At 43.0% G+C, this 24,729-nt stretch overlaps 1 protein-coding gene across 1 annotated transcript in view; it reads right to left on the minus strand.

Annotated features, from left to right (window-relative positions):
* LOC124781525 (toll-like receptor 2) overlaps positions 1-24,729 on the minus strand; it is a 145,207-nt gene that overhangs the window by 8,620 nt on the left and 111,858 nt on the right. Inside the window, exons 10-11 of the mRNA XM_047253867.1 lie at positions 12,953-13,060; positions 5,363-5,567 (exon numbers count right to left, since the gene is read on the minus strand). Of these exons, the coding sequence (XP_047109823.1) occupies positions 5,363-5,567; positions 12,953-13,060 (313 nt within the window). The remainder of the gene's footprint in view (positions 1-5,362; positions 5,568-12,952; positions 13,061-24,729) is intronic.

The following is a 24,729-nucleotide window of genomic DNA, read 5'->3' on the forward strand; positions in this document are numbered from 1 at the left end:
ACTCAGTAGTGATAGGCGCTTCGGTTAGAAGACGCGTTTAGTAACATTTTGTGTTTCATTTTTGGGCAGTATGGGTCCCGTAGTGGAAGCTTTGGGACTTTGACTATTTCACGAATCTACTTGGACTCTAGGGTGACGAGATGATACACTTTAAGAATATTTTTGGTAGATGCTTTGTGTCTGTTTAGTGAATTTTCATGTCTGATACAAATTATGGAATAACTAGTGCCACTTAGGGTTTTGTTGAATGAAAAACTGTATTTCACTGGCATCTGTTATTCCTTAGCTCATTTGTTGTGAGAATGTCTAGTTACATTTCTTGATTTTTACTGCAATTAACAAGTCTGCAAAGAGCTTATTAACTTTAATCTTTTCAATTGTAAACTGTTTTACAGTGGTGTGTGATCGGTTTCAGACTACATCTAACGAGCGGAAGTCATGTAAATCCGATTGTGTATTTACGTTCCCTCCCGATACCCCCTGCTCAGCAAAGCTTAAGGATGAGCTACATAAAGTAATACAACATATTAACGACTCTGTCGAAATGAATGGAACTGCGGGAACATATTGCAGGAGGTCATCCAGTCGTGCACGGAAAATTGGACGTTACATGGCGTGTGGTGGACGTCTCTGCAACGCCAAGTGGGCCTGTCCCAACAACATGACGCAGTTGAAGGAAATGGAAAAACAGTATGTGTCATTCAGCGAGCAGCTACGGTGCTCTGTGGTGGGGTTCTTCATTACAATAGGGCCCGGAGACAGCTTTAGATAACTTTACACGGGGAAGAATTATCGGGACACTGGAAGGACGAAGTGTGACGATGCAGCCCATGAGGTTGGTATTGCCCACAGTATTGTTTCACGTGTATGAGACTCGTTCCAGACTACAGTCACTGCTACCTGATGATGAGGAGGTGGTCGGCTACTGTCACCTACAGCAGCAGATTACTGCTACACTGTGCAACAGGCAACAAAGGACCCACGTCAAGCAAGGAGTACAAAAACAACCACATTTAACAGGACTGTAAGGCACGCAATCTTACGCTCCACGGAGGCACGGCGACAGCATGTAGGCAGCCTCTCTGCACGACGGCCAGGGCGTTGCCTTCCGGTGACAACCGTACATCTGCGGTACTGTTTCCTATGGTGCCAACGGGCCAGGAACGGGACCAACAGATAAGAGCAGATTGAGCGTGAGTAGTGATTCTCGACGAACCTTAATTCGCCGAGACTTTCAAACACGTAATGTACCCAAAAACATCGCCGAACGCGGTCTTCTAGGTGGTTCATGTACAATGATGTGCGGAAGCGTAATGTTACTTGGCAGTACTGCCCTCCAAGTCTCTGAACACGGTGCACTCATCAGTCAGTATCATGTTATGGAATGTGGATGTGCAGAAAGGAAGGGAAAGGGAAGGAGCTTGTGATCTCTGCATTGCGGCTCTACGTGGAATCAGCAGCGACGAGTAAAACGATGTACCAAACTTGGAGTAAAACCCGGGATCTCCTGCTCACTAGGCCGTTGCGTTATCCACTGCGTCACCTAGACACAGTGTTTATCGCAAAAAGGGAGACTGCCTCGGTAGGCTCCCTGGATCACCCACACTCTATACCCTCCATGCTTGCTAATTTTTGATCCCTGATGAAGATGGAATGTAAACGTGCATTCTCAGTGAAAACTGTGAAATAATTACCCACCGAGGCGAGTCAGTTACACGAATGCATGGTGCGATTTCTATGGGACATGTTCGAAGGAACTGACACCATTTATTGATATAACTGATTGGCCTCGATGGGCAATTAATCCAAAACCTTCAGTACGACCTCTAGTGACAATAAAAAATAAGCGAGCATGGGAGGACACAGACGTCGACTGCGAATATGTGGCGCTAGGTTGGGGTGTGTCTCAGCCGGAGAGCCTACGGAGGTACTGCGTGCAGTTGTGATACATACTGTGTCCGGGCGGCACAGTAGCTAAAGCAACTTCCAACTAAGCGGGAGGTTTCAGGTTCGAGTCGCGGTCCAGCAGAAATTTTTCACTCGTTGCCTTTGATTCCACATGAAGTCCCGATGCAGATGGTATCATTAGTACCTTCCCTTTGCTTTCTCATGCCTCCACCTTCATTTACTTTATATGCATCATAACTTCAGATTTCGCGTGATGTCGGTTCTATTGTACATGTCCGAAGGAACACATACCACGCATTCATATCATCAGTCAATGTTGATGTGACATTGTACTCTTTCTTAAGGTGGGTCTTTTTCGACCGTATCGAGCAGCGGAGTTGGTGGAGCTCTTGCAACGACAAGATACTGGATGAATGGCCTGGGCCACCCGGTTTCCCAACTTAAACTGACCTAGCACGTGTGGGATGCGTTGGGGAGACGTATTGTGGCGGTACGCCACATAACGTAGAAAAAAAGAACTTCTAAAACATAACAATTCTCACTTCGTAACGAAATAAATATTATATATGAAGTCTTCACGGGTTGTCAACCTAGTAGCGTCGTCGTCTCGTAGCAACGTTTTGATGGAATGCGTCTCCATCATCTTCAGGCGCCTGAAGATGATGAAGACGCATTCAATTGAAACGTTGCTACGAGACGACGACGGTACTCGGCTGACAACCCGTGAAGACTTCATATATGAAATTCGCCTAGAAAGCCTGCACTCACATGAAATAAATATAATCGCAGAAAAATCACAAATACTCAGTAATCAATTAATATGATCTGCAAATGCTATTGCAATCTCTGTTCCGTTTGGAAAAGGATCGCACTCACTTCCCTTTTGTTTCTTGGTAGTGTAAGAAGCCATTTTGTGACGAGGCCAGAAAACGTGTAAGTTCCATGTAATATTTAGCCTAAATGTTATCAAATTTTACTTAAAAATGTCGCTAATGTTTTACTGTAACAGATCCTACATTCATGAAGTGAATGACTTAAATGCTTTATGGAAATTTTATAGGGGAACATTGGTGCAGAGGTCAACGCCATTGTTCTAAATGATAACGGCCCAGAGTTGTAAAAAATATTTTAATATTTGCTAATTTCTACAAATAAAAATAGATGTAAGTGTAGGAGGATTCTCTTGATTGGCGGTTCTTCCTTTGAAGCAGCGGAAGTAATCAGCTTTTCCAACATTGAATCAATCATATTTGCGTAAAGTGACTTCAGTAAATTTTTTGATCCTTACTTAACGGAAATTGCGAGAATCTCTTTAGAAAAGTGATCAATAATTTACAAAAATCAATTACAATCAAATATACAGCCATATATCTGAAATATTGTGTGTTGGTGGTGTCTTTTAATGTAAAAACATCGTGCCGGGCAAACTGACTGTGAGAAGTACCATAACTGAGTCACTGACGTAAATAATTTTCCAGTAGTGAAGCAGCCGGAATAGCACTAACTGCAGCTACCCATAACATGTAAATACCAATACATAAAAAAGAACCACCACAGTATTAGAGCACGTACACGTGCCCAAGCTACCGTCCAGCAGTTGTCAACCGTGCTGATGGTCGAAAGGAACGCCCTACCAGAAGAATGTCGCACCATTCTTGTGACCAGCATGAGAGCACATGGCAGAGTACGCAGTGCTGTCCATGGTGGTTAGACTCACTGTTAACAACCACGTCCCACCTTTTTAATGTCCAGGGGGTTATAAGACATCGCGGTGATTGCAGTTCACTTGGAAACCATTTCATTTGCATCATAATTGGGTGGTAGGTAGAAAGCATCGTCACAACTATTGAGTTCCACCAGTTGAAAATATATCATTATAAATGTTGAGTCCCAGCCCTGACACAGACAGGATGAGCCGCTGAAGTTAGTAAGATACTAAAGCCTAATGGCGACACAGTTACCGAACATATATATTTTCAAAATATTCCAGAGTTACTAGTTTACATGCAACAAGGCCTCTGTTATACAGTAAACTGTATAAACTGTGACACAATGTGGAAATGAGGTGGAGATCTAAGGTATTAAAGGGGCTCATATGGTAAAGGACTATATGTAAGTACCAATCAAATCCGAGTAATCCTACAGCAGAGAAAAAATGTGAAGGTGCAGAGTAAGAACAGATGTTGAAAGGGGCCTGTTTTGGCGTCTTTCATTTTTGCGCTACCTCTTTCATTTTTTTCATGATCTATTATACATAGTTTGTAGCTGTCTATCAAGTATTTTATTAACCAGCTTCATTTCATGACAGTTCTGGCACGTTTATAAATACTTTGAATCGTAACTGCATCGGGAACATTTTCTTCGGTGGATGGTTGACTCTCAACCAGTTACAGGCCTTGGCCGTAGAGTTCGCCATGTCCTTCTTGTTTCAGAAAGAAGGCATCCATTAGACAACCTATCTGACTTCAGTGAACACTGCTCGGATTGATAAGACGTGTTCTGTACGAGAGCCATATGAGAAGGAACATTCTGTTCTAACGAATAATTGCCATTCGATGGAGAACCATGATCCTGAATAGCTTGTATGGTGCATCACATTACCGGTAAGACCCTTCCAGGCTATTTTGTTGTGTTAACTTCTATTCAATCATTTACTCTGAGTCAGGTCATGACCATTTATTGGTCCGTGTGATGATACATTTACCCGAGTTCACGTGCACTGGAATAAGCTTAGAGTAATGGAGCATTATGAAGTGCTGAGAAGCTAGTTACAGCGTAATTTGTAAGTTCATTTCATTCTGTTTTCTGTTTAATTCTTCCGAGCTAAGTTTTGTGAGAAAGAGAAGATCAGTTCGGATTTCCCCTTATGTTCTGTAAGCTAATGTAATCGGTACAGTCGGCGTGTGTTGAAGTCATTTCTAGCTAAAATACGCTGCACACAGAGCGCAACAACCGTGCGTGTTGAACTAAGGCCTGGAAAGTGACACCCATATAAGAAATTGTTTTATCTATCTGAGTGAGAGCTTGGATTTCCATTAAAAAATTACGTCAGGTACTTAGTTTTAGCATCCACCACGTGTAAATGAATATACACTTGGGGAACCGGTCTTATAAGGAATGGTAATCACTACAGGCGTCAAGCTAGTGGTAGTCATCCGTTCCTATCACCTTCAAGATGTTCATTACTGACGTATTCTCCAGTATTTTGTTATATGCTGTTCATTTCTTACCTTTTCCACTCAGTTATATGAAAGCATGTGCTGTGTGATGACTGTTGAAGTATTATTTCGGATGAGATAGTATCAGAAATCTTTGCATGGGCATTAGAATCTTTATTCTTGCGTACCACTATAATACCTGGGCTCGCACATCACTACCTCTGAGAGCGGTTGACTCTTTCCCAACAACACACACACCTGTCAGCTTATTCTAAATTTGGCTTGCTCTCGCTCACCTGGCTGTCGACGAACGCCTGCGAGAGAACGATGACGGTGGAGCGGCTGTTGCGCATGGAGGACATTATGTTGTCCGCGATCAGCGAGCCGAGGGGGAAGTCCCGCTCGTGGAGGCAGAGTCGCAGCGCCGGCTCCTCAGGGGAATCCCCGGCCTGCTCCAGCTTCTGCAGCAGCTCTCCGACCACCCAATGGCGGTCCGCGCTGCTGCTTACAAACATCAAGGATCAGAAACTTGTCACATGGCTCTCACTCTCTGATATGAACAAACTGACGGCACTAAAAAAAAAAAAAAAAAAAAAAAAAAAAAAAAAAAAAAAAAAAAAAAAAAAATACGATATACGATGGGCCGTCCACAAAGTAAGTTCCGTTTGGTTATATAAAACAAACGTGTACAGATACAGTAAACAACTTTTCTATATAGCTTCCGAAATTTTGTAGGCACTTGTCATACCGTGGCACACGTTTTTGAATGTTTTCTTCATAGAACGTTGCCGCCTGTGTATTCAACCATGTGGTAACATGTTCTTTCAGCTCGTCATCACAATTTCATGAATTTGTGATCGTGAGATTTACGGAACTTCCATAGCAAGGTCACTAAGTGTAAACTTAAGATTGTGCTTCATCATCTCTTCAATTGTGTGAACCAGTTGATCAGTAATCACAGACGGGCACAAAGTTACTCGTTCTCATAAAAGAGCTTTCATGATCTAAAACCGTATGAGAAATTCTGATGTTTGTTTTCTTTTCATCTGGAACATCAACAGCGAGATATTCAGATGTGCAGAACATCTACTAATTAGCGGAGTTAAGCAACGAGAACTACTGAGTACAAATTAGATTAGAAGTGCACTGAACCAGACATATATTACGGGAATGGCATTGTGACTAACACCTTCTACAGCTGAGTTAGAAAACCTTATATTCACAAGCAGTTTCGCTCCACATGACTGTCTACAGGTTAAAACTCGACATTAAGTACGTGTGTCAGTAGTTCATCAACGATACAGGCCAGCCACAGTTCACAAGTAACCGTCCCACTAATAAACTGACTGAACTACTCAAATCCACGTACGATTATTACTTCATTCGTCATGTGACTGTATTGCTCCGATTGTAACTTTCGCTAAACCCACGAATATCAGCAGATTCAACTGCTATCATGGGTACAATGTACACAAATGACACGGTACGCCGTGGAAGTCACAGCTACATGAAACAGGCTGGAGCTAAAATATAGTTACCTATTAGTTGTCTACCTTATGCCTGCTGTTTTGTTTTACATAATAACGGGTTTTAACGACGTACCGATTTAGACGTGTAGATTTCTTCCACTTTTAGCTATCGAATTTGCTGTTAGTGATTTAAAGGGAATTTAAATAACCACGTAATCCACCTATAATCTAAACAGAACACACTAGGTGTGTGTGTGTGTGTGTGTGTGTGTGTGTGTGTGTGTGTGTGTGTGTGTGTGCAGTACATACAGTTAAATCTATATTACTGGCAGAAGTAAAGTTGTGGGGAGGGGGCGCCAGTCGTGTACTAATTTCAAGCCGCGTGGTTTGAGGCGCCATCTCACCAACTGCGCGGCCCCTCCCGCCAGGAGTTCGCGTCCTCTCTCGGGCATGGGTGTGTGTGTTGTTCTTAGGATAAGTTAGTTTAAGTTAAATTAAATAGCGTGTAAGTCTAGGGGCCGATGACCTCAGCAGTTTGGTCTCATAGTAATTCACACACACACATTTTTGAACTAATTTCAACTTTTGCACCCGAAGGTAGTCAGACTGAAACTCGTAGTGAATAAAGTTGTTTAAATCAGCCGCTATAGGCGTTTATGACAGTGTCAGCACCTTGTCTTGTAATTAGCGTTGCTGAATCTCAGTTATGGGGCACTGGGTTCGATTCTTAACCGGCTTAGGGATTTTCTCTTCTCAGGACGGGTTTCTTCAAATGGCCGAACTCCCAGAATGGGACGACAAAAGATGTCATATGCACATTTCATTTGAAATCGATTAATCCCCGTATACGAGACTACCTGCGGGCCTCACAGAAACAATAATTTGACGTCTAAATAATAGCATTTATCTGTTCTACATTACAGCCAATCACCAAACGCAGCGTTGTCTTGAAGGAACATATAAACAGGTTCCAATTTCTTCACGAAGATCCTCTGTCAAGACAGTACCGCAGATGATAGCGTGCCTCAGGAGAACAGTGTCATGGCCGGCTGTTGAAGCGAATGATGGTAGACGGTTATTAGGACATTTTTAGGACGTGCTCTATGCTAAGGCTGTGTCCCACTCTAATACTTTTCACGAACTCGTCTGTGGTTGAAAACACCGCCATTTGATGGGACTTCTACCTCCTATTTCAAGACTGAACGGTAAATCCATCGGAACAACACGGTAACTGTTCCTGTTCGAAGGCAAACAATTCTTCTCCGTTGATACTGCGGTCTGCACTGCAGAGCTGCCTGTCTGGCCGAGGAATCACTCCATACTTGATTCTCTCAGAACTTCGATATACAGCACTCTGCCTGGTCGAGACACCAACAGAAATATTCGTAAGCGTTTCGGTAAATGACAATCGTCCATAGCATTCCTTGACTTTGGAAGGAGCCCAGCAAGACCTTAGCGTGTTGAGTGAAACTTCGATGCTATGTGATGTTTCTCTGGTGCTCTGGCAACTTAGGGGACGGGCGGCCCTACATGCGGTAGGATCAAATGATTTTTGATTTATTGTCATGATGTCTCTCTACTCTGAGAAGGACCACCACTAGCTGAATTGCTCACTGAACAGCCAGCTACATAGCTCATTAACGCACCAGCGTCCATTGGTGACACACCAGGTGGGTAGGTAGTAGCATATCTAGGATTCTGCCTTCTTTTACATGTTACTTCTTGAGTTAGTCCTGCTAGGATGGTTAGGATGTGTGCCTGCTACGTGTGGATGCAGATGACCGTTGTCTTCAAAAAGTCAAATGTGCTTTTGGCTATGGTCAGTCATCTTCAGGCTGCTGCCTTGGGATATAGCCGTCACGGAGAATCTGGCCTGTGTCGCTTGTTTTCCTCGTGGGCTCTACTTCCGAGGCGCCTCCTAGCGTGCCAAAAGCGGTGGATCCACCGTCATAGCAGAGTTATTGGCAGGTGGTACCTAGTTTGCGTCACTTGAGGCGGCAGGCCAGTGTAGAGACTGGCTGCTTGGCCTCGCCCATTCACCCTGTGAGTGAACAGGTGATCGCTCCTTCAGCAGGGACCGAGCAGGCACACTTGTGGAGGGGTTTACTGGTTATTCGGAGCTCCAACGCTAGGCGCGTTTTGGAGCCCCCTAGGCAGAGAGCGTTCTGTGCTGGAAAGAAAGCCAATGTGCACTCGGTACGTCTGCTGGGGGTCTCATCCTTGATGTGGGATCGGATCTGCCTGCGGCTACCATGCGTGCAGGGTGCAGTCATCTGCAAGTTGTGGCTCACGTCGGCACCGACGGCACCTGTTACGTGTGTTCTGAGGCCATCCTCAGTTCATAGGGGCGGCTAGCGGAGGTGGTGAAGACGTCTGGCCTCACGCGTCGGGTGTAAGCACAGCTCGCAATCTGCAACATTGTTCCAAAAGTTGATCGGGGTCCTCTGATTTGGAGCCGAGTGGAGACCACCCAAGGGCTTTTCCGACTGTGTGACGGTATTGGCTACAGATTTCTAGACTTACTTTAACGTGTGGGATTTGAAGAACAGCCCTTGATAGTTTTGTAGTTCGCCGCACAAAGGAAGATGCTACTCTGGTGGCAGAGTGCTTGTGGAGTGCACGTGAGCGTTCTTCCTAAAAATGGTTCAAATGGCTCTGAGCACTATGGGACTTAGCATCTGAGGTCATCAGTCCCGTAGAACTTAGAACTGCTAAAACCTAAATAACTTAAGGACATCACACACATCCATGCCCGAGGCGGGATTCGAACCTGCCACCGTAGCAATCTCGCGGTTCCGGATTGAAGCGCCTAGAACCGCTCGGCTACAACGGCCAGCAAGAGCGTTTCTTAGCCTAGACGATAGTTTGAGGTGCTCTGATCAACACTCGCCAGTCGATAAGCAGCAAGTCATGTCAAACCATTTCAGAGTAAATACATCTCGACTGTCAAAATCTTATCAGTAAGCTTCCGAAATATTCGTAATAACGTTTCCGAATATTTACTGTCCTCCAGAGTAGCTCTCGCGCTCAAATTGTTCTTGGGACCTAGAGCTGGCTGAAAGCTCTGAGATATTTAGCGAGTCACAGAATGTAAATTGGAAAGACAGGTTAGAGGTCATAGGAAGGGAAGCGTTTATCGCCGTTGGCAAAAATATTGTCTCTAATAAGGTCGAAGTTGAGTGTGACAGTAGAGTTACCTGGTCGCGTATGACGGGCGTCGGTGAAACCAAGTTCACTTTTGTGTCTTTTTGCCGTCCACCTGATACCGCTGCGACAGCTCTAGAGTCACTGAAAGAGAGTCTACCGTCAGTAGTGGGAAAATACACAAATCGTGCAATAATAGTTGGTCTACGGATTCATTGCAGGTCTACGGACAGAGAATCATGCGAAATACCTTCGAAAACGTTTTCTGAAAACTGTCTTGAGTAGCTAGCTCGTCAGCCCACAAGCAATGGAAATATCTTAGATCTTGTAGCTGCAAATAGGTCGGACCTTATCGACAATATCAGTGTAGAAACGGGAATTAGCAATCATTATACTAATTATAGTTGCGAAAGTTAATAAATCAATCAAAAAGGCTAAGAGAGTGTTTCTACTAGATAGAGCAGATAGGTTGTTGTCAGAATCTCACTTAGACAGTGAATTGACATTACTTAGTTCCAGTAAGATGGACGTAGAGGAATCATGGGCAGAGTATTAGCAGACAGTAAATCGTCGTCTGAAGAGTTCCGTGCCTAGTAAGGGGACAAAAGATGGGAAAGACTCTCCATGTTTTAACAACGAAATTCGGTAGATGCCGAGGAAGCGGAGGCTGCTACACTCTCGGTTCAAAAGAGAACGCACAAATGACGACAAGCAAAGTTCAGGAGAGTGTGCTTCTGTGATAAGTTCTATGCGCGAAGCAAACAACAGCTGCCACCGACATATTTTGGCAAAAGATCTGGCAGCGAAGCCGAGAAAATTCTGTTACATATCAAAATCGCTAAGCGGGTCGAAGGCTTCCATTCGGTCCCTTGTTGACCAGTGTCGTGTGGCGGTTGAAGGCAGCAAAACGAAAGCAGAAGTTTTAAATTTCATGTTCAAGATACTGTTCACACAGTAAGAATCGTACAAACATACCGCCAGTCGACCGTCGGACAGACTCCCGTAGCTGCGACGTACTGATAAGCATCCCTGGCATGGAGACGCAACTGAAAGATTTGAAACCAAATAAATCACCATGTCCGGATGGAATCGCAATTCGGTTCTACAAAGCATACTCTACGGCTCTACGGTATGGGCCCCTAGCTTGCGTTTGTCGTAGATCTCTCGCCCAGCACAAAGCCCCAAGCAACTGGAAAAAATCGCAGATGACTCCTCTGCACAAGAAGGATTAAAGAACGGACCCTCAAAATTACATACCGATATCTCTAAATGCGGTTTGATGCAGAGTCCTTCAACATATTCTCATTTCGATTAGAATAAACGTTCTTGAGATCGAGAAGCTTATGTCAACGAATCAGCATGGATTTAGAAAGCATCGCTCGTGCCATACTTAGCTTAACCTTTTCTCACATGATATAATGCGAACTCTTGATCCAGGTGGCGTAGTTTCCGTTAAATTACGGGTCGCTGGATTTTCGGTGCCCAGAGGGCAACCAGTAGCGTCTCAAATGTGTCCTATTGATTTATAGCAGGTTAATTTGATGGTACAGGCATCAACATGAGTTCACCGCCGTGTTGCAGTAGGACGATTCTGGCTTTGAGACAATGACAGTTAACCCGCTGGAAAATGTCACTGCAGTCAGAGAAGACAAGTATGAAAAAGGTGCACTTGTTCGCAAGGATGTTGACTTAGCCTACATTTGTCATGGTACCTTCAATTACCACTACCTGGTGAACATCCTGTACACTTTATAGCCTCAAACTGAACCTATCCCTTCCCCACCTTCCCCCTTGGCAGGTATCTGTTGCGCGGTGAATGTCAACAGCTGCCGTTAGCTTTACCGGCGGCCTATCCGGACACAACCATCGACCTGATGTTACAAGACATGTAACTGACCGCGAGACTCATTAGACCTAGATGATTACGTGCCCACTCACATTGTAATTGACAGTTTCTTTGGATCAACATGGGAGAAAGCAGAGGTCGTCTGAATAGGAGCCCCATCTTAAACGGTGCGATTCGAAATCCTAATATCTCCACCCGCGTTGTCACCAAATCTTCCTGGGCGCGTGGCCTATCGTGTCTTAAAGAGGAGGGAAAGCCTCCGACCTCAACGTTCACTGAAGAGGCCTGGACCTATTACATCTTGCCTCCTGCTGGTTGTTTAGTTGTCCTTCAAGCACTTTCCATAGACTCTCACGACAGTACCAAGACCAATACCAGACTAGCTCTCTCCCAGGAGCAGGGTCATAACAATCTGGCCTTTATCAAAGTCACTGATGTCAGCGGGTCTCCGCACTTGCACCTAGTATGCTCGATACGATGATTCCCCACTGGTCTCTGCTCCGCGTATATACTTTCACTTCCGCGTCACGAGCTCGCAACGGCACCATGCGCCATTTCATCTCGCGATGGGCAGTAGTCACAACATTTCGACTCATCAGAGTAGCTTTTCCATTGATACTCAGTTCATCGGTATTTAAGAAACTTGGGGAACTACATCAGTGTCGTGGAACGCTTACTCATTAACACACAACGACAAGACAGGTACTTTCTAATATGAGTGGTCTCTTATAGTTTGTCATAGGTTGGTATTCTCGGGCGCCTTTATCTCGCAGTCTCAAAGTTTACGTTCTGAGAGGGACGGTACATTAAGATTTATTCAGATCAATAATTAATTGAGAAGATATCCTGTTTGAATATGTCAGTGTATTATACCACGTGGCCAGTCAAATATTTTGCAAGGCTTTAATAAATCCACTTCGTAGATAATGCTAAATTTCTGGAATAATTTCTTTCTCCCTCGCTACACTTCCGGATGCTACTTTTATTTCCATGCGCTTCAGTGAAATCAGCGCCAAGTGAGTATTTTTATAGGCTTCGGCAGGCATCTCAAATGTCTCAGCCATCGATACACCAGTACGAGCTTTTCAGAACAACAATGATACTCAAGTTGAGTTTCTCAGCGGTAAAAGACATCTTGCATCATTTTCAAAGGAACTCTTTCAGCATCCACCTTAACTGATGGAGGTAAATCTTAAATCTTAATTGCCTTAAGCGGATCTGAACTTTGATCCTCCCGATGAGACATTCCTGCCTTAACCACTATGTCACTTCACTCCGTCACTGGTATCTCTTTGTGTCGCAAGTTAAAAGAGTTCTTAAACTAAGGCAGGTAGTTCTAGAACGATACCGATGTGAAAATAGGAAACACAGATAAACTGCTGCCCTAAACTCTTTCGCAGAGTAGTGAGTTTAACCGATATACTCACCTGTAACAGACGAAGGCGTCGTACTTGTAGCTGGCTGGATTGCGCCTCTCAGCAGCCATTCTCTCGCGTCGCATTTTCATCAGGTGAATAATGTACGTTATTTCATATCTGCAAGAACAGAAACAATGGTTGTACATTTCAGAGAGTGTCTTACGTTGAGACAGCTTTCACTGTTTCCCCTATACATATTTTGTTATTCTATTTTTAAATTATGACATTAATTCTTATGTTCTGCAGTCTTTTTCTGGAATTACAAAAATTACTTCGGAAAATTACATTTTTTCCTAATGTAACATATGTTTCAAAAAGCAACAACGTCATGTACCCAGGAACAAATATTCTTCTGAAATTTAAAAGCTTTACAATGGGGAAAATCTTGTCAACAGTGTATTTAGTCGTCTGTTTGTTATATTATTACTCTACTACACAGCAATTTTCAGTACGTGAATTGAAATTAAACGAAAACTAGTTGCAAGTTCAATATATTTTGAAACTTAAGCTATCGGAAATTAACAAAAATTTCCGCTTTGAATACAGGTAAAATTCTTAAGACTTTAACGAAACTTAATTAATCCGAAAGTATCCCACACTACATGGTGAAGATATTGTTTTTGAAGGTGGAAAATGATTCACAATCATATGGCTTGTAAGTAGGCTATTTAGGTTTTCTTATTGGTGAGGCCACGTAGCGCTCTGTACGAAAATCACTGGCTGTGCTGTGTGCAGTCTGTGGCTGCTTTGCATTGTTGTAATACTCGCCATTGTAGTGTTGGGCAGATGGATGTGAACAGCGCGTAGCGTTGCGCAGTTGGAAGTGACCCGCCAGCAGTGGTGGATGTGGGGAAAGAAATGGCGGAGTTTTGAAATTTGTAAGACTCGATGTCATGAACTGCTATATATATTATGACTTTTGATGATATTAAGGTAAATACATTGTTTGTTATCTATTGAAATCTTTCATTTGCTAACTATCCCTATCAGTAGTTAGTGCCTTCTGTAGTTTGAATCTTTTATTTAGCTGGCAGTAGTGGCGCTCACTGTATTGCAGTAGTTCGAGTAACCAAGATTTTTGTGAGGTAAGCGATTTGTGAAACGTATAGGTTAATGTTAGCCAGGGCCATTTTTTTGTAGGGATTTTTAAAAGTCAGACTGCGTTGCGCCAAGAATATTGTGGGGCTATCTGATCATTTGACAGAGAAACAAACATTTTTTTTACTACGTCAGTGACAGATGTTTATGCAATTACACAGTTGGATAACTTCACACTTACGAAATTGTATTTTGTCTGTACTTTGTGAAATGTTCATATTTTTTCGGAACCATTGTGATACTATGAGAGCTTTGAAAGATGTATTTGGTATGGGATCATGATTTTAAAGTACGTTTGAGGTAGATGACACTATTGAAATGAGCAGAGAATTTTTTTTTAGGCTTTGACATTATTGTAGAAAGCTACGACATTTTTGAGATTTGACTGAGGTGTTACGTTATTTTTACGACGACGATGTGTATTATGCTGTTGAGGTATGTTTATGATCAATAAGATGATGCTACCGTAAATGAGGAATTTGATTATGCTACATATTTATTTTGATGAAATATTGAAGAAGTGTCGACGAATACGTATATGAATAATGAGTAGTGGTTAGGGACTCTGATTTGTGGAAAAGGATGTTGGAAACCAAGAATCGTACTTTAAGAGTTATGAAATGTGTGTAAACGCGAGAATGTATCACAATGCCGACGAAAACTTTTTGAACACTGTTATATTTATACGATTTTGTTTCTACACATTTGCAATGCAAATTCTCGACCTGTGAAATTTTTTGTATGAGACTGTCACTGTAATGCAAACTGGTGTCGTAAATATTTCAGTAAGAAAGTTAAGTGACCACCTTCACGTAATGAGTCGTTGGTGCCCAGCTGCGCGACAATCGCCTGAAAAAAAGCCATTAGTTTGTGCCTTTCAGAGGCACAGGTGGAAAAAAAGGGGGGGGGGGGCATTATCCTCGCTATTGACATTCCTTCGTAGAAAGAATCGCAAAGACGACACGCTCAAACTTGAAAACATATGATAACACTGTGGAGCTCTTAATTTATGATATTTACTGAAATGCCTAATGAAATGATGAGAAACATTTTACATTTATTGTCTTTCTAGTTGAGAGATTCTTTTGCCTTTGGAGACGCTATTTGCCTAGTGAATGACGTTTCATGCATTGCTCTATATAGGCTATATATATTTGCTCATTTCGTTTAATATCTAGTTTCTAGCTGTACTGCAGCATTGGTTATTATAAAATTTAATAGATGTACTAATATCACTATTTTCTGTCTACAGACCCAGGAAAGAATACATTTATGATGTACTTTCTTAGAAAAGAGAGCACAAATAGACATTTCCCTTCACAGGAACTGCATAAATAATTTTTTAAACGATTTGGTAACTTGTCTGCTACAGTAACTTATCGTGATGCATCACTCTAGTATTAAGATGTGACATAGGTATTAGATGTGGCCATCTTTAGTGTAATATTTTTTTTGCTTGAGCTTTGTCATGTTTAGATATAGGTTATTACATTTGCTGCTGCTGTTTGCCAGGCATAGTGCTACTAAATTTCACTTTGTATTACTCTGGTAAGCTAGTTTTACTACTGATTTATTTTTCTTGTTGCTGCACATTGGCTCATATTAGTTGTAATGTTGCATTGCTTGGTAATTTATATTTACTGCAGCTTGCTTTGACACTTTCCATTTTTTTCATTGCTGTTTATATTAATTTTTTTATGCTGCTGCATTGCCTCGTCCCTTAGTTTAGCATCTGAGCTCAGTAGATTTAAGTTAGGTTAAGAGGTGGTAGACTATATAAGAAACTAACTATGATGAATTGGAATAAATGCATTGAGAAGCTACAAGAAAATGGTTTGGCCAAAAAAAATTTTGAAAGAGGATATGAACTAAAAAAGTAGGGTTTAGGGCCAACAGGTTTAGGTAGGATTTTGTTGGAAATAAATGATGAGGTAAGATAATGGTAAATAAATAATGAGGTAAGAAATGTGTGCACATATAAATACAGAAAGCATGCTTGGATAGAATTTTTTTGGTGGAAACAAATGTTGAAATAAGAGGAAAGATATATGGAATGAAGTTTGGGGTGGACTGCAGTACCAAATGTCACACTGAAAACAAACCCTGTCCTGTATTTTGTGTTATTACACTATGTGAAATTGTGTTTTTCCTGTCTTAATGTGTTTAGCTAATAAGAGTTATGTTGAAGAATTTTTCTGATAATATGTTATTTTCTTTGTAAAGATGTTTAGACATTATTTATTCTGTTCTGTTTTAATGCTCATGTGTGAAGTTGATGTTCCGAAAGTTATTCTGATCTTTTACGTATGTACTCATGTCATAATTCCTGTAACACTGATGTATATGTTATTTCGATTCTTTTGTAAAGCCTGTACTACAAATGTTATCTGTATTGTTATGTTCTTTAATGATGTATTTTGTACTTTTGTAATTGTATTCGTATGTTATAAAATTGTAATTGACACCAGTTCATCAAATTAAGTAACTTGTAAGTTCCATTTCACTGCGCACGTTTCTGTTGGTCATAGTATGTGGACAATATGTGAGAAGTAGGGACTGTTAGCGTTTGCACGTGTGTTAATAATTCACCAAGGGACTGGATAACAGCATTGCTGGTTCTGAGGACAATCCCAAAAACTTTGTGAGTTGACAAGTGGTGGCTGATGGACTTGCTATATTCTCCGCAAGACTCTTCGATGGTGATTGTGCACCTGCACAGTCGCAACAGATGGCTGCTGGCCGTCTCTACAAGGACTACAGTGGGTCTGCACCTTTGATGACCCACCAATACCATTATTTCTACAAGGACTTCAGTGGGTCTGCACCTTTCATGACCCACCAATACCATTATTTCTACAAGGACTGCAGTGGGTCTGCACCTCTGGTGGCCCACCAATACCATATTCTATACCAGGACTACATTGGGTCTGCTCTGTGATGACCTACCTACCAATATTCTTCAAAACGTCGAATGTCTCTGCTGTGGGTTTGCTCTGTTGTGGCCCATTACCTGTCAGCATGTCAAGGGTCAGCACGGTCTTTTCGTTGGAAGGACAACACTACTTCTTCAAGACTGCATGGAAATCCACTACTTCCGTGTTTATTCTCTTTTACTGCTCAGACTTTGAGAAAAACACTGCTATTTTACTGTGATGAACGATCAGGACTGTCTTTATAGACTGTGAGAAAATTGTAGCTTTTGACCAACATTGTATCAATAAGTGTGTGCCTTTGATTTCTTTCTTATTGTAATTATGAAAAATTTTACCAAATCATTATTGGCCACTGCCCAAAACAATTTGTAAAATTTTTTGTTGGGAGCATGGGGGCTATGTAAGTAGGCTGTTTAGGTTTTCTTATTGGTAACGCCACGTAGTGCTCTGTATGAAAATCACTGGCTGTGCTGTGTGCAGTCTGTGGCTGCTTTGCATTGTTGTAACACTCGGCATTGTAGTGTTGGGCAGATGGATGTGAACAGCGGGTAGCGTTGCGCAGTTGGAGGTGAACCGCTAGCAGTGGTGGATGTGGGGAAAGAAATGGCGGAGTTTTGAAATTTGTAAGACTGGATGTCATGAATTACTATATATACTATGACTTTTGATGATATTAAGGTAAATACATTGTTTGTTCTCTATTAAAATCTTTCATTTGCTACATATCCCTATCAGTAGTTAGTGCCTTCTGTAGTTTGAATCTTTTATTTAGCTGGCAGTAGTGGCGCTCACTGTATTGCAGTAGTTCGAGTAACCAAGATTTTTGTGAGGTAAGCGATTTGTGAAACGTATAGGTTAATGTTAGTCAGGGCCATTTTTTTGTAGGGATTTTTGAAAGTCAGATTTCTTTGCGCTAAAAATATTGTGTGTCAGTTTAAGCACATTCAAGTATAATTGTTCAAAAGGGGACGTTTCATAGGCTTTACTGTCCGTTCTACGGAACACCTCCTCCTTCTGTTACCGGTCCACCTGATTGTCAATACCCTTCCAAAGGACAGCATCACAAACTATTCAACTGCCTTCTTTGCCCGTTTTCCCATAATCCACCAGTCCATGATTGTCTGCCATAAAAGTATTCTCAGGAACTTTCTTGATAGCAGCAGACTTCTCTTGTCCAGCAATGCCCTGTTTGCATGTGCTAATCTGTTTTTTATGCCCTCCTTGCTTCGCCAGTCAAGTGTTGTTTTGCTTCCTGAGTAAGAGAATTACTTAACTTTCTCAACTTCAGGGTATCCAATTTTGGTGTTACTAGTCTCATTTCTATTAGTAATAGTTAATTTCGCCTTCCGTCTATCTTTGGTTTAGCCTGCATCCCTATTCTGTACTCATCAGAATATTCATTCCATCCAGTACACCATGTAATTCTTCTTCACTTTCATCGAGGACTACAAAGCCATCAGCGAATTGTATCACTGACACCTTTCATTCTGCTTTTTAATTCCACTTAATCCCCTTATCCTACTGACCTCGAATTACGAACACCCATTTCTCATGGAAGATGATCCGAAATAGGTTTTGGTGCACGAAAAATCAAATTCAAAAAAGAACAGCGACACTAATGATCAGTTGGTTCACGGGGGAATAGTTGGATGTCAGTTTCCAGCGGAAAAAATATCACGGCAAGTGACTACGTTGTCGTCATGAAGAGCGCTGATGAACTGACGGCTTGGGGGCCGGAGCGACGACTTTATCTCTTGCCGCCTTTGTCCGATCTGCCGTTCTGTCAGGCGTCTGCACCCAGTGTCTCTCTCCCCCCCCCCCTCCCCACCCCACTCCTCTCGCCGACACGTTGTTCCGTCCTAGGTTCCCGCCTAGGTGTGCATGCTGGCGCGTCATCTCTGCTATTCCTCCGCCAGCCCCGCTAGCCAGTTCCTTGTGAGGTATCTCCTCCCTGTTCCCAATCTAACTGTGGTTTCACGGGCGTTACTAAGGATGTAGCAGCTATCACGAATGATTAGCTGTTCCCTTACTCGAATCTCTATAGCTTATTACACTGCCCCAGAAGTTAGATGTCCATGTCAGAATATTAGTATGGTCATAATCCGTTGCGCGTTATTAGAGTGGGCAATGTTTGGCGGCTGCCGACTTGTTAGCTTGCTACTTCCGCTGGTGTTCTCGGCACAGTGCGCTAACTCAAGTACAGTGTGTTAACTGTAAGACGGCAGAGTTGTGAGGGGAGCGCGGGGAGAGGACGAAGCAAGCATTGGATGGCGAGGGGTGAGGAGCCGTTGGGGGGGGGGGGGTGGAGGGACAAGGCACGCCTACCAGTTGCAGTGCTGGCACTACAAATTGCGCGTCATGCTTACACGAAAGCAGACGAAAGGCTTGGAAGTAAAAGTCGCTTTAAATGTTGTTCGTAAACGAAACTGGAATCGTCATGCACATTAAAATCTATATAGATACATAAAGATGAATGTATGTATGTTTGTCTACTATGCGCTCACATTCTCCTCTGCCAACATTTATTAAACGTTAAGTTATTATCGATCCACGATTCATCGAGATAAAATATTTCTCTGCCTGCTTCCCTGAAGTTCGTCATGTCAACAATGAAACGAGATTGCCAGTGCACAATGTCTGGACGTTCTAACAACACATTCGTCTTGTTTTCCACCTTACGCCATATGAATCCCATAGACAAAAGTACTTTTCTCAGCGAGACAGTACTCCACTTCCAGCCTATTTTGTCGTGCAAAACTGGAAGCAGTGTTCGCAGGCACGGCGCAATCTTCGGCACTGAATAATGACACGCTGGCTGAAATCATCGATCATTACTTCGATTTCCCCACTACTTTTCCTAAGTTAAAAGAGAGAGAAAGATTTATAAGAAAATGCCTTCTGCACTGCATGTATTTTTTTGAATTTGGAAATGTACTGTAATGTGAATGTGTTTCGAAATAATACTGTAACCAGTGGTGTTTCCATACAAAGCAATACGGTAGCAAGGAAAAATGAAATGTAAGGTAATTCGGACGAAACAGAGGGCTCCTTCAAAGTGATCGCGAAGAAAATATCTGAAATGGAAACTCACCTTTTCTTGTCAGGCGTTTGTGGTGATACGCCAGGATGATTCTTGGAAAACTGAATGTTTCAGTGCTACGCATGCTTTGTCCTGTGTATGTAGCAGCTCTCACTGAAGATTTGTAAATGGGGTGAAGCAATTTTTTCTGCTCCCTTTCCCTTTCGCAGCATTCAATCACACGCAATATAATTTTGTGAGCATCGCTACGTAATACTGGTTTCCTTCTAACCGTAGGCCTATCGGTAGGGGTAGGGGTTGTTGGCGACTCTCGAGATGGGCCAGCGACTGCCTCTTCACTCATTTTGATAATGTTTAGCACAACTGCACAATAAAAACACGCAGAACAGTACAGCGCTAAACAATAACGAACCAGACGACAATGGCTACCTCGTACAACAATCAGCTACGTAATGTTGGCAGCAGTCGAAACTGCGTGCCTACCGAAGCCTCCCGACGTTTACCGACTTCTACCAGTTCAGGACTAGGGAGAGGTCTGTCATCTAAAAGTTTACACACTGTAGTCTGACAGTCACAGTTCTCGTGTCCGAGGCGGCCTGAATCAAACGAGCCTGCCCCGGTTATCAGGAGTTATAAATGTTGACAGACCGTTGAGATTTCATATTAATATTCTACCCAGTATCAGACTGTGGAAAGGTATGGATTACGACCCTACTTGCAGGGAGCCACTGACCTGCACGGAACTGGGGAAAGGTGATAGGAATCGCAACATTCATAAACACGTATTTAGAGAATAATGTGCATTGAGATGACATAAGTGTGGGACATAGATATGCACTTATACAGACGGCGGCAGTATCGCGTACACAAGGTGTAAAACGGTAGTGTATTAGTGGAGCTGTCATTAATTTTGTACTCAGGTGATACATGTGAAAAAATTTCCAATCTGATTGTGGCCGTAAGACGGGAATTAGCGCTCTTTCAAGGTGGAATGATAGTTTGAGGTACACTCCTTGGGCCGACCGTGGTGGCCAAGCGGTTAATGGCGCTACAGTCTGGAACCGCGCGGCCGATACGGTCGCAGGTTCGAATCCTGCCTCGGCATGGATGTGTGTGATGTCCTTAGGTTAGTTAGGTTTAAGTAGTTCTAAGTTCTAGGGGATTGATGACCTTAGAAGTTAAGTCTCATAGTGCTCAGAGCCATTTGAACCATTTTTTTTTGCACTCCTTGGACATTCCACTTTTTAAATCGTTAGGGAATCCCATGTTCTCTGATCCACAGTGTCAAGAACGTTCCGAGAACATCATTACCTCTCACCACGTGCAACACAATAGCCGACGGCCTTTACTTAATGACCTAGGGCAGTGGTGTTTGGCTAGAGTTTTTAGTCTGCTAACAGACAAGCAACACTGTGTGAAATAATCGCAGAAATCGCTGTGGAACCTGCGACGACATGTGCGTTAGTAAAAGGCAGCGGAATATGACGTTAATGAGCTATGAGATCAGGCGACCGACAAGAGTGCCTTTGCTAACGACACATCGCCTGTAGCACCTGTCCTGGGTCCATGACCACATCGGCTGGATCCTAGATGGCAAGAAAACCGTGGACTGGTTACAAGACTCCGATTTCAGTTGGCAAGAGTTGATAGTTGGGTTCAAGTGTGAAGTAGAACCCTAGCAGCTATGGATCCAAGTTTTCAACTAGGCACTGTGCAAGCTGGTTATAGGTCCGTAGTAGTGTGGACTATATATGGAATGGAATGCAACCTCTAGTCGAACTAAACCGATCATTGAGTGGAAATGGCTATGATCGGCTATTTCGAAACCATCTGCAACCATTCATAGACTCCATGCTCCCAAAGAATGATGAAATTTTTCTGGATGGCAATGCATGTTGTCATCTGGACACAGTTTTTCGCGATTGGTCTGAAGAACATTCTGGACACTTCGAGCGAATGATTTGGCCACCCAGACCGCCCGACATGAATCCCATCGAACATTAATGGGACATACTCAAGAGGTCAGTTAGTGTACAAAATCCTGCACTGGCAACACTTTCGCAGTTAATGGTGCCTAAAGAGACAACATGCTTCATATTTCTATAGGGGACTTCCACCAACTTGTTGAGTCCATGCCATGTGGTGTTGCTTCAGTACGCCGGGAAAAAGGAGGTCCCACATGATATTGGGATGTATCCCATGACTTTTGTCACCTCAGTTCTTTGTGACATCAGTACAGAAGAAGACACCGACGGCAGCATCAACTGACATAAAACTTTCACAAAATTACATGCAGAAGAAAACTGATCAACGACTACACAAATTTATCTTGAGAATAGTTCGTAGAAAGAATACTGAAGCATAAGAAATAAGCTTAGGCGACGGAAGGGGGAGGGGGCTCAGCGCGGTGGAGCGTACGTACAGACGAGTCGCTGCCGCAGGCGAGACGACAGCCGGTGGACCTTGCAAGAGGACGCTGCAGAATGCCCCGGAATGGCTGTGTTCACAAGTTTTGTTAGCTGACCAGCACCTCAGACTAATGTTCATAGGGCTGAAAATACAGTTCTAGTGCCGGCTTCCTGGGCGGTCAAGTGGCTAGCTGTCGCCTGATGGAACACAGAACTGGCCGTTTCCTTTTTTGCCTCAGCGGTTTCCAAACGAGGTGCTGCCTCCCGCCGTTAGAATGGCAGGCTTTCCTGTATTTATGTGCGTCTCAAGGCAGAGAAGAGGCCCAGTTTAAATTTAAACCTATTTAACGGCCCCGCGGTATCTGACAACTAATTAATCGCTCTCATAATGACGGTAGCCGAAATCAACTTACAAATTTCGGTTCGTCCGTACCGAGAGAATCGCTACTATAACGTCTCCTTCCTTCCTGTCATTATTTTGATAGGGTAGTTCGCGGGGGAACCTTTGTGTAAGTCGAAATAACATTGACACGCAAATCACGGATTTAGCAGCGGTTTCGTTCTCTTCGGAAAGTCCAGAAACTTCCACCTGATTTCATATTCCCTAATTTCTTATCGACTCCTCCTGTATCCAGCCTTTCGCTAGCGCCAATGCACTCGCCACGGCACGTGGTTCAAAATGGTTCAAATGACTCTGAGCACTATGGGACTCAACTGCTGAGGTCATTAGTCCCCTAGAACTTAGAATTAGTTAAACCTAACTAACCAAAGGACATCACAAACATCCATGCCCGAGGCAGGATTCGAACCTGCGACCGTAGTGGTCTTGCGGTTCCAAACTGCAGCGCCTTTAACCGCACGGCCACTTCGGCCGGCTCGGCACGTGGTGTTATTGAGAGAGTTCGTAACACGAAGTGTTGTAACAGTACACTCAGTGTAGCCTATGTAGGTCTTGCCACATTGACAGGATATCTGACAGTCTCCGTATTTCCGCAGTCCGATGTCGTCTTCGATACTAACAAGCAGAGCCCTGTTTCAGGTGGTGGGCAGAGAACTGCCTTCGCTTGGTGTCTCAGGACAATTGGTCGTCTATCCGGATAATGATCTACAAAAGGGAGATTCATCTTTTGTTTCCGCCGGTTGTACCGCTGATGTAGAACGTAGGGATCTCAGGATTTGCCACGCCCTCTTCCCGTTCTTCCAGAACACCACCTTCTCGGGAAAGAGTTACACTGCTCGAGAGGATGCGAGCTGTACGTATCAGTGATTTCAGCACGCCATTCCTCTGTGTTGTGTGGTGCCAGCTGTTCGCATGTAAAGCCATCATCGTCCGGGTCTTGTGTGACGTCGCGAAGCACACCCGACGTGGTATCCGTCAAGGTTTCTGCACACTCTGAAACGACCAGCTACACCTCACGCAACACAACGTGCTCCTCATCGAGTTCTGCGACCGCAGTGCTCTCCAGCACTAGGTGACGTAGGATCCTAACCACGCTGTTCGTTCATGAAAATGAACGCACCTAAGATGATGGCCTTAGCTCTGTTAGGGCAGTCGAGGAAGAGCGGAAAAATTCTCGAGGAAGATTCTGAACTCGTAGATGGCTTGAAAACCGAATTGCTGGTAGAGGAACAATAAACGTGTTGAACGCCGGTGTGAAATACATACAAGTAGAAAATATTCGTTAGTAAAATTGACTCTCGATTTTAAAATAAATATAGTTAGTCTATAACGTCTCATGTCAGTTTACGGATGCAAAATATCCATTTTCTCAGTGTTGTATTAAGTACCATACTGTGGAGGAACGTATTCATCACTTAATTTGCAGGATGGAGATTTATTTCGTAATTTCATTCGAATGCAAAATCACAGACTTTTCAATGTTATGAGTGATATTTGCCGGAAAGATACAAACAAGAGGTAACCCATGAAACCGACTAATAGGTATTTATCTTTTACACTAACTTTCGTAATAACCAAAACGTCTACTGTGCAACCTGTGTTTACTTTATGACACATTAGCAGTCACGTTGAAATTTCTAGTCACTGGGAAAACATTCCACTCGTTGGCCTATGCAACAAGAGATCTAGTAAATATATTATTTATAACAAACAGCCCAACCGTTACTGAAAAACTATCACATTATAAAGAAATCCCCTAATCGTGGAGAAAACAAAAGCAGGAAAAATATTTTGAACGAACTGTTACCTGGCTGTTTTACGACGCTACCAACTACGCTACGGCTTCTATATAACAGCAGCGGCTAAGCTACATTATATATAATGTGAAAAAGGCTGTAGCTGTAAAT

This window comes from Schistocerca piceifrons, chromosome 1 (assembly GCF_021461385.2).
Source record: "Schistocerca piceifrons isolate TAMUIC-IGC-003096 chromosome 1, iqSchPice1.1, whole genome shotgun sequence".
Classification (NCBI taxonomy): Eukaryota; Metazoa; Arthropoda; class Insecta; order Orthoptera; family Acrididae; genus Schistocerca; species Schistocerca piceifrons.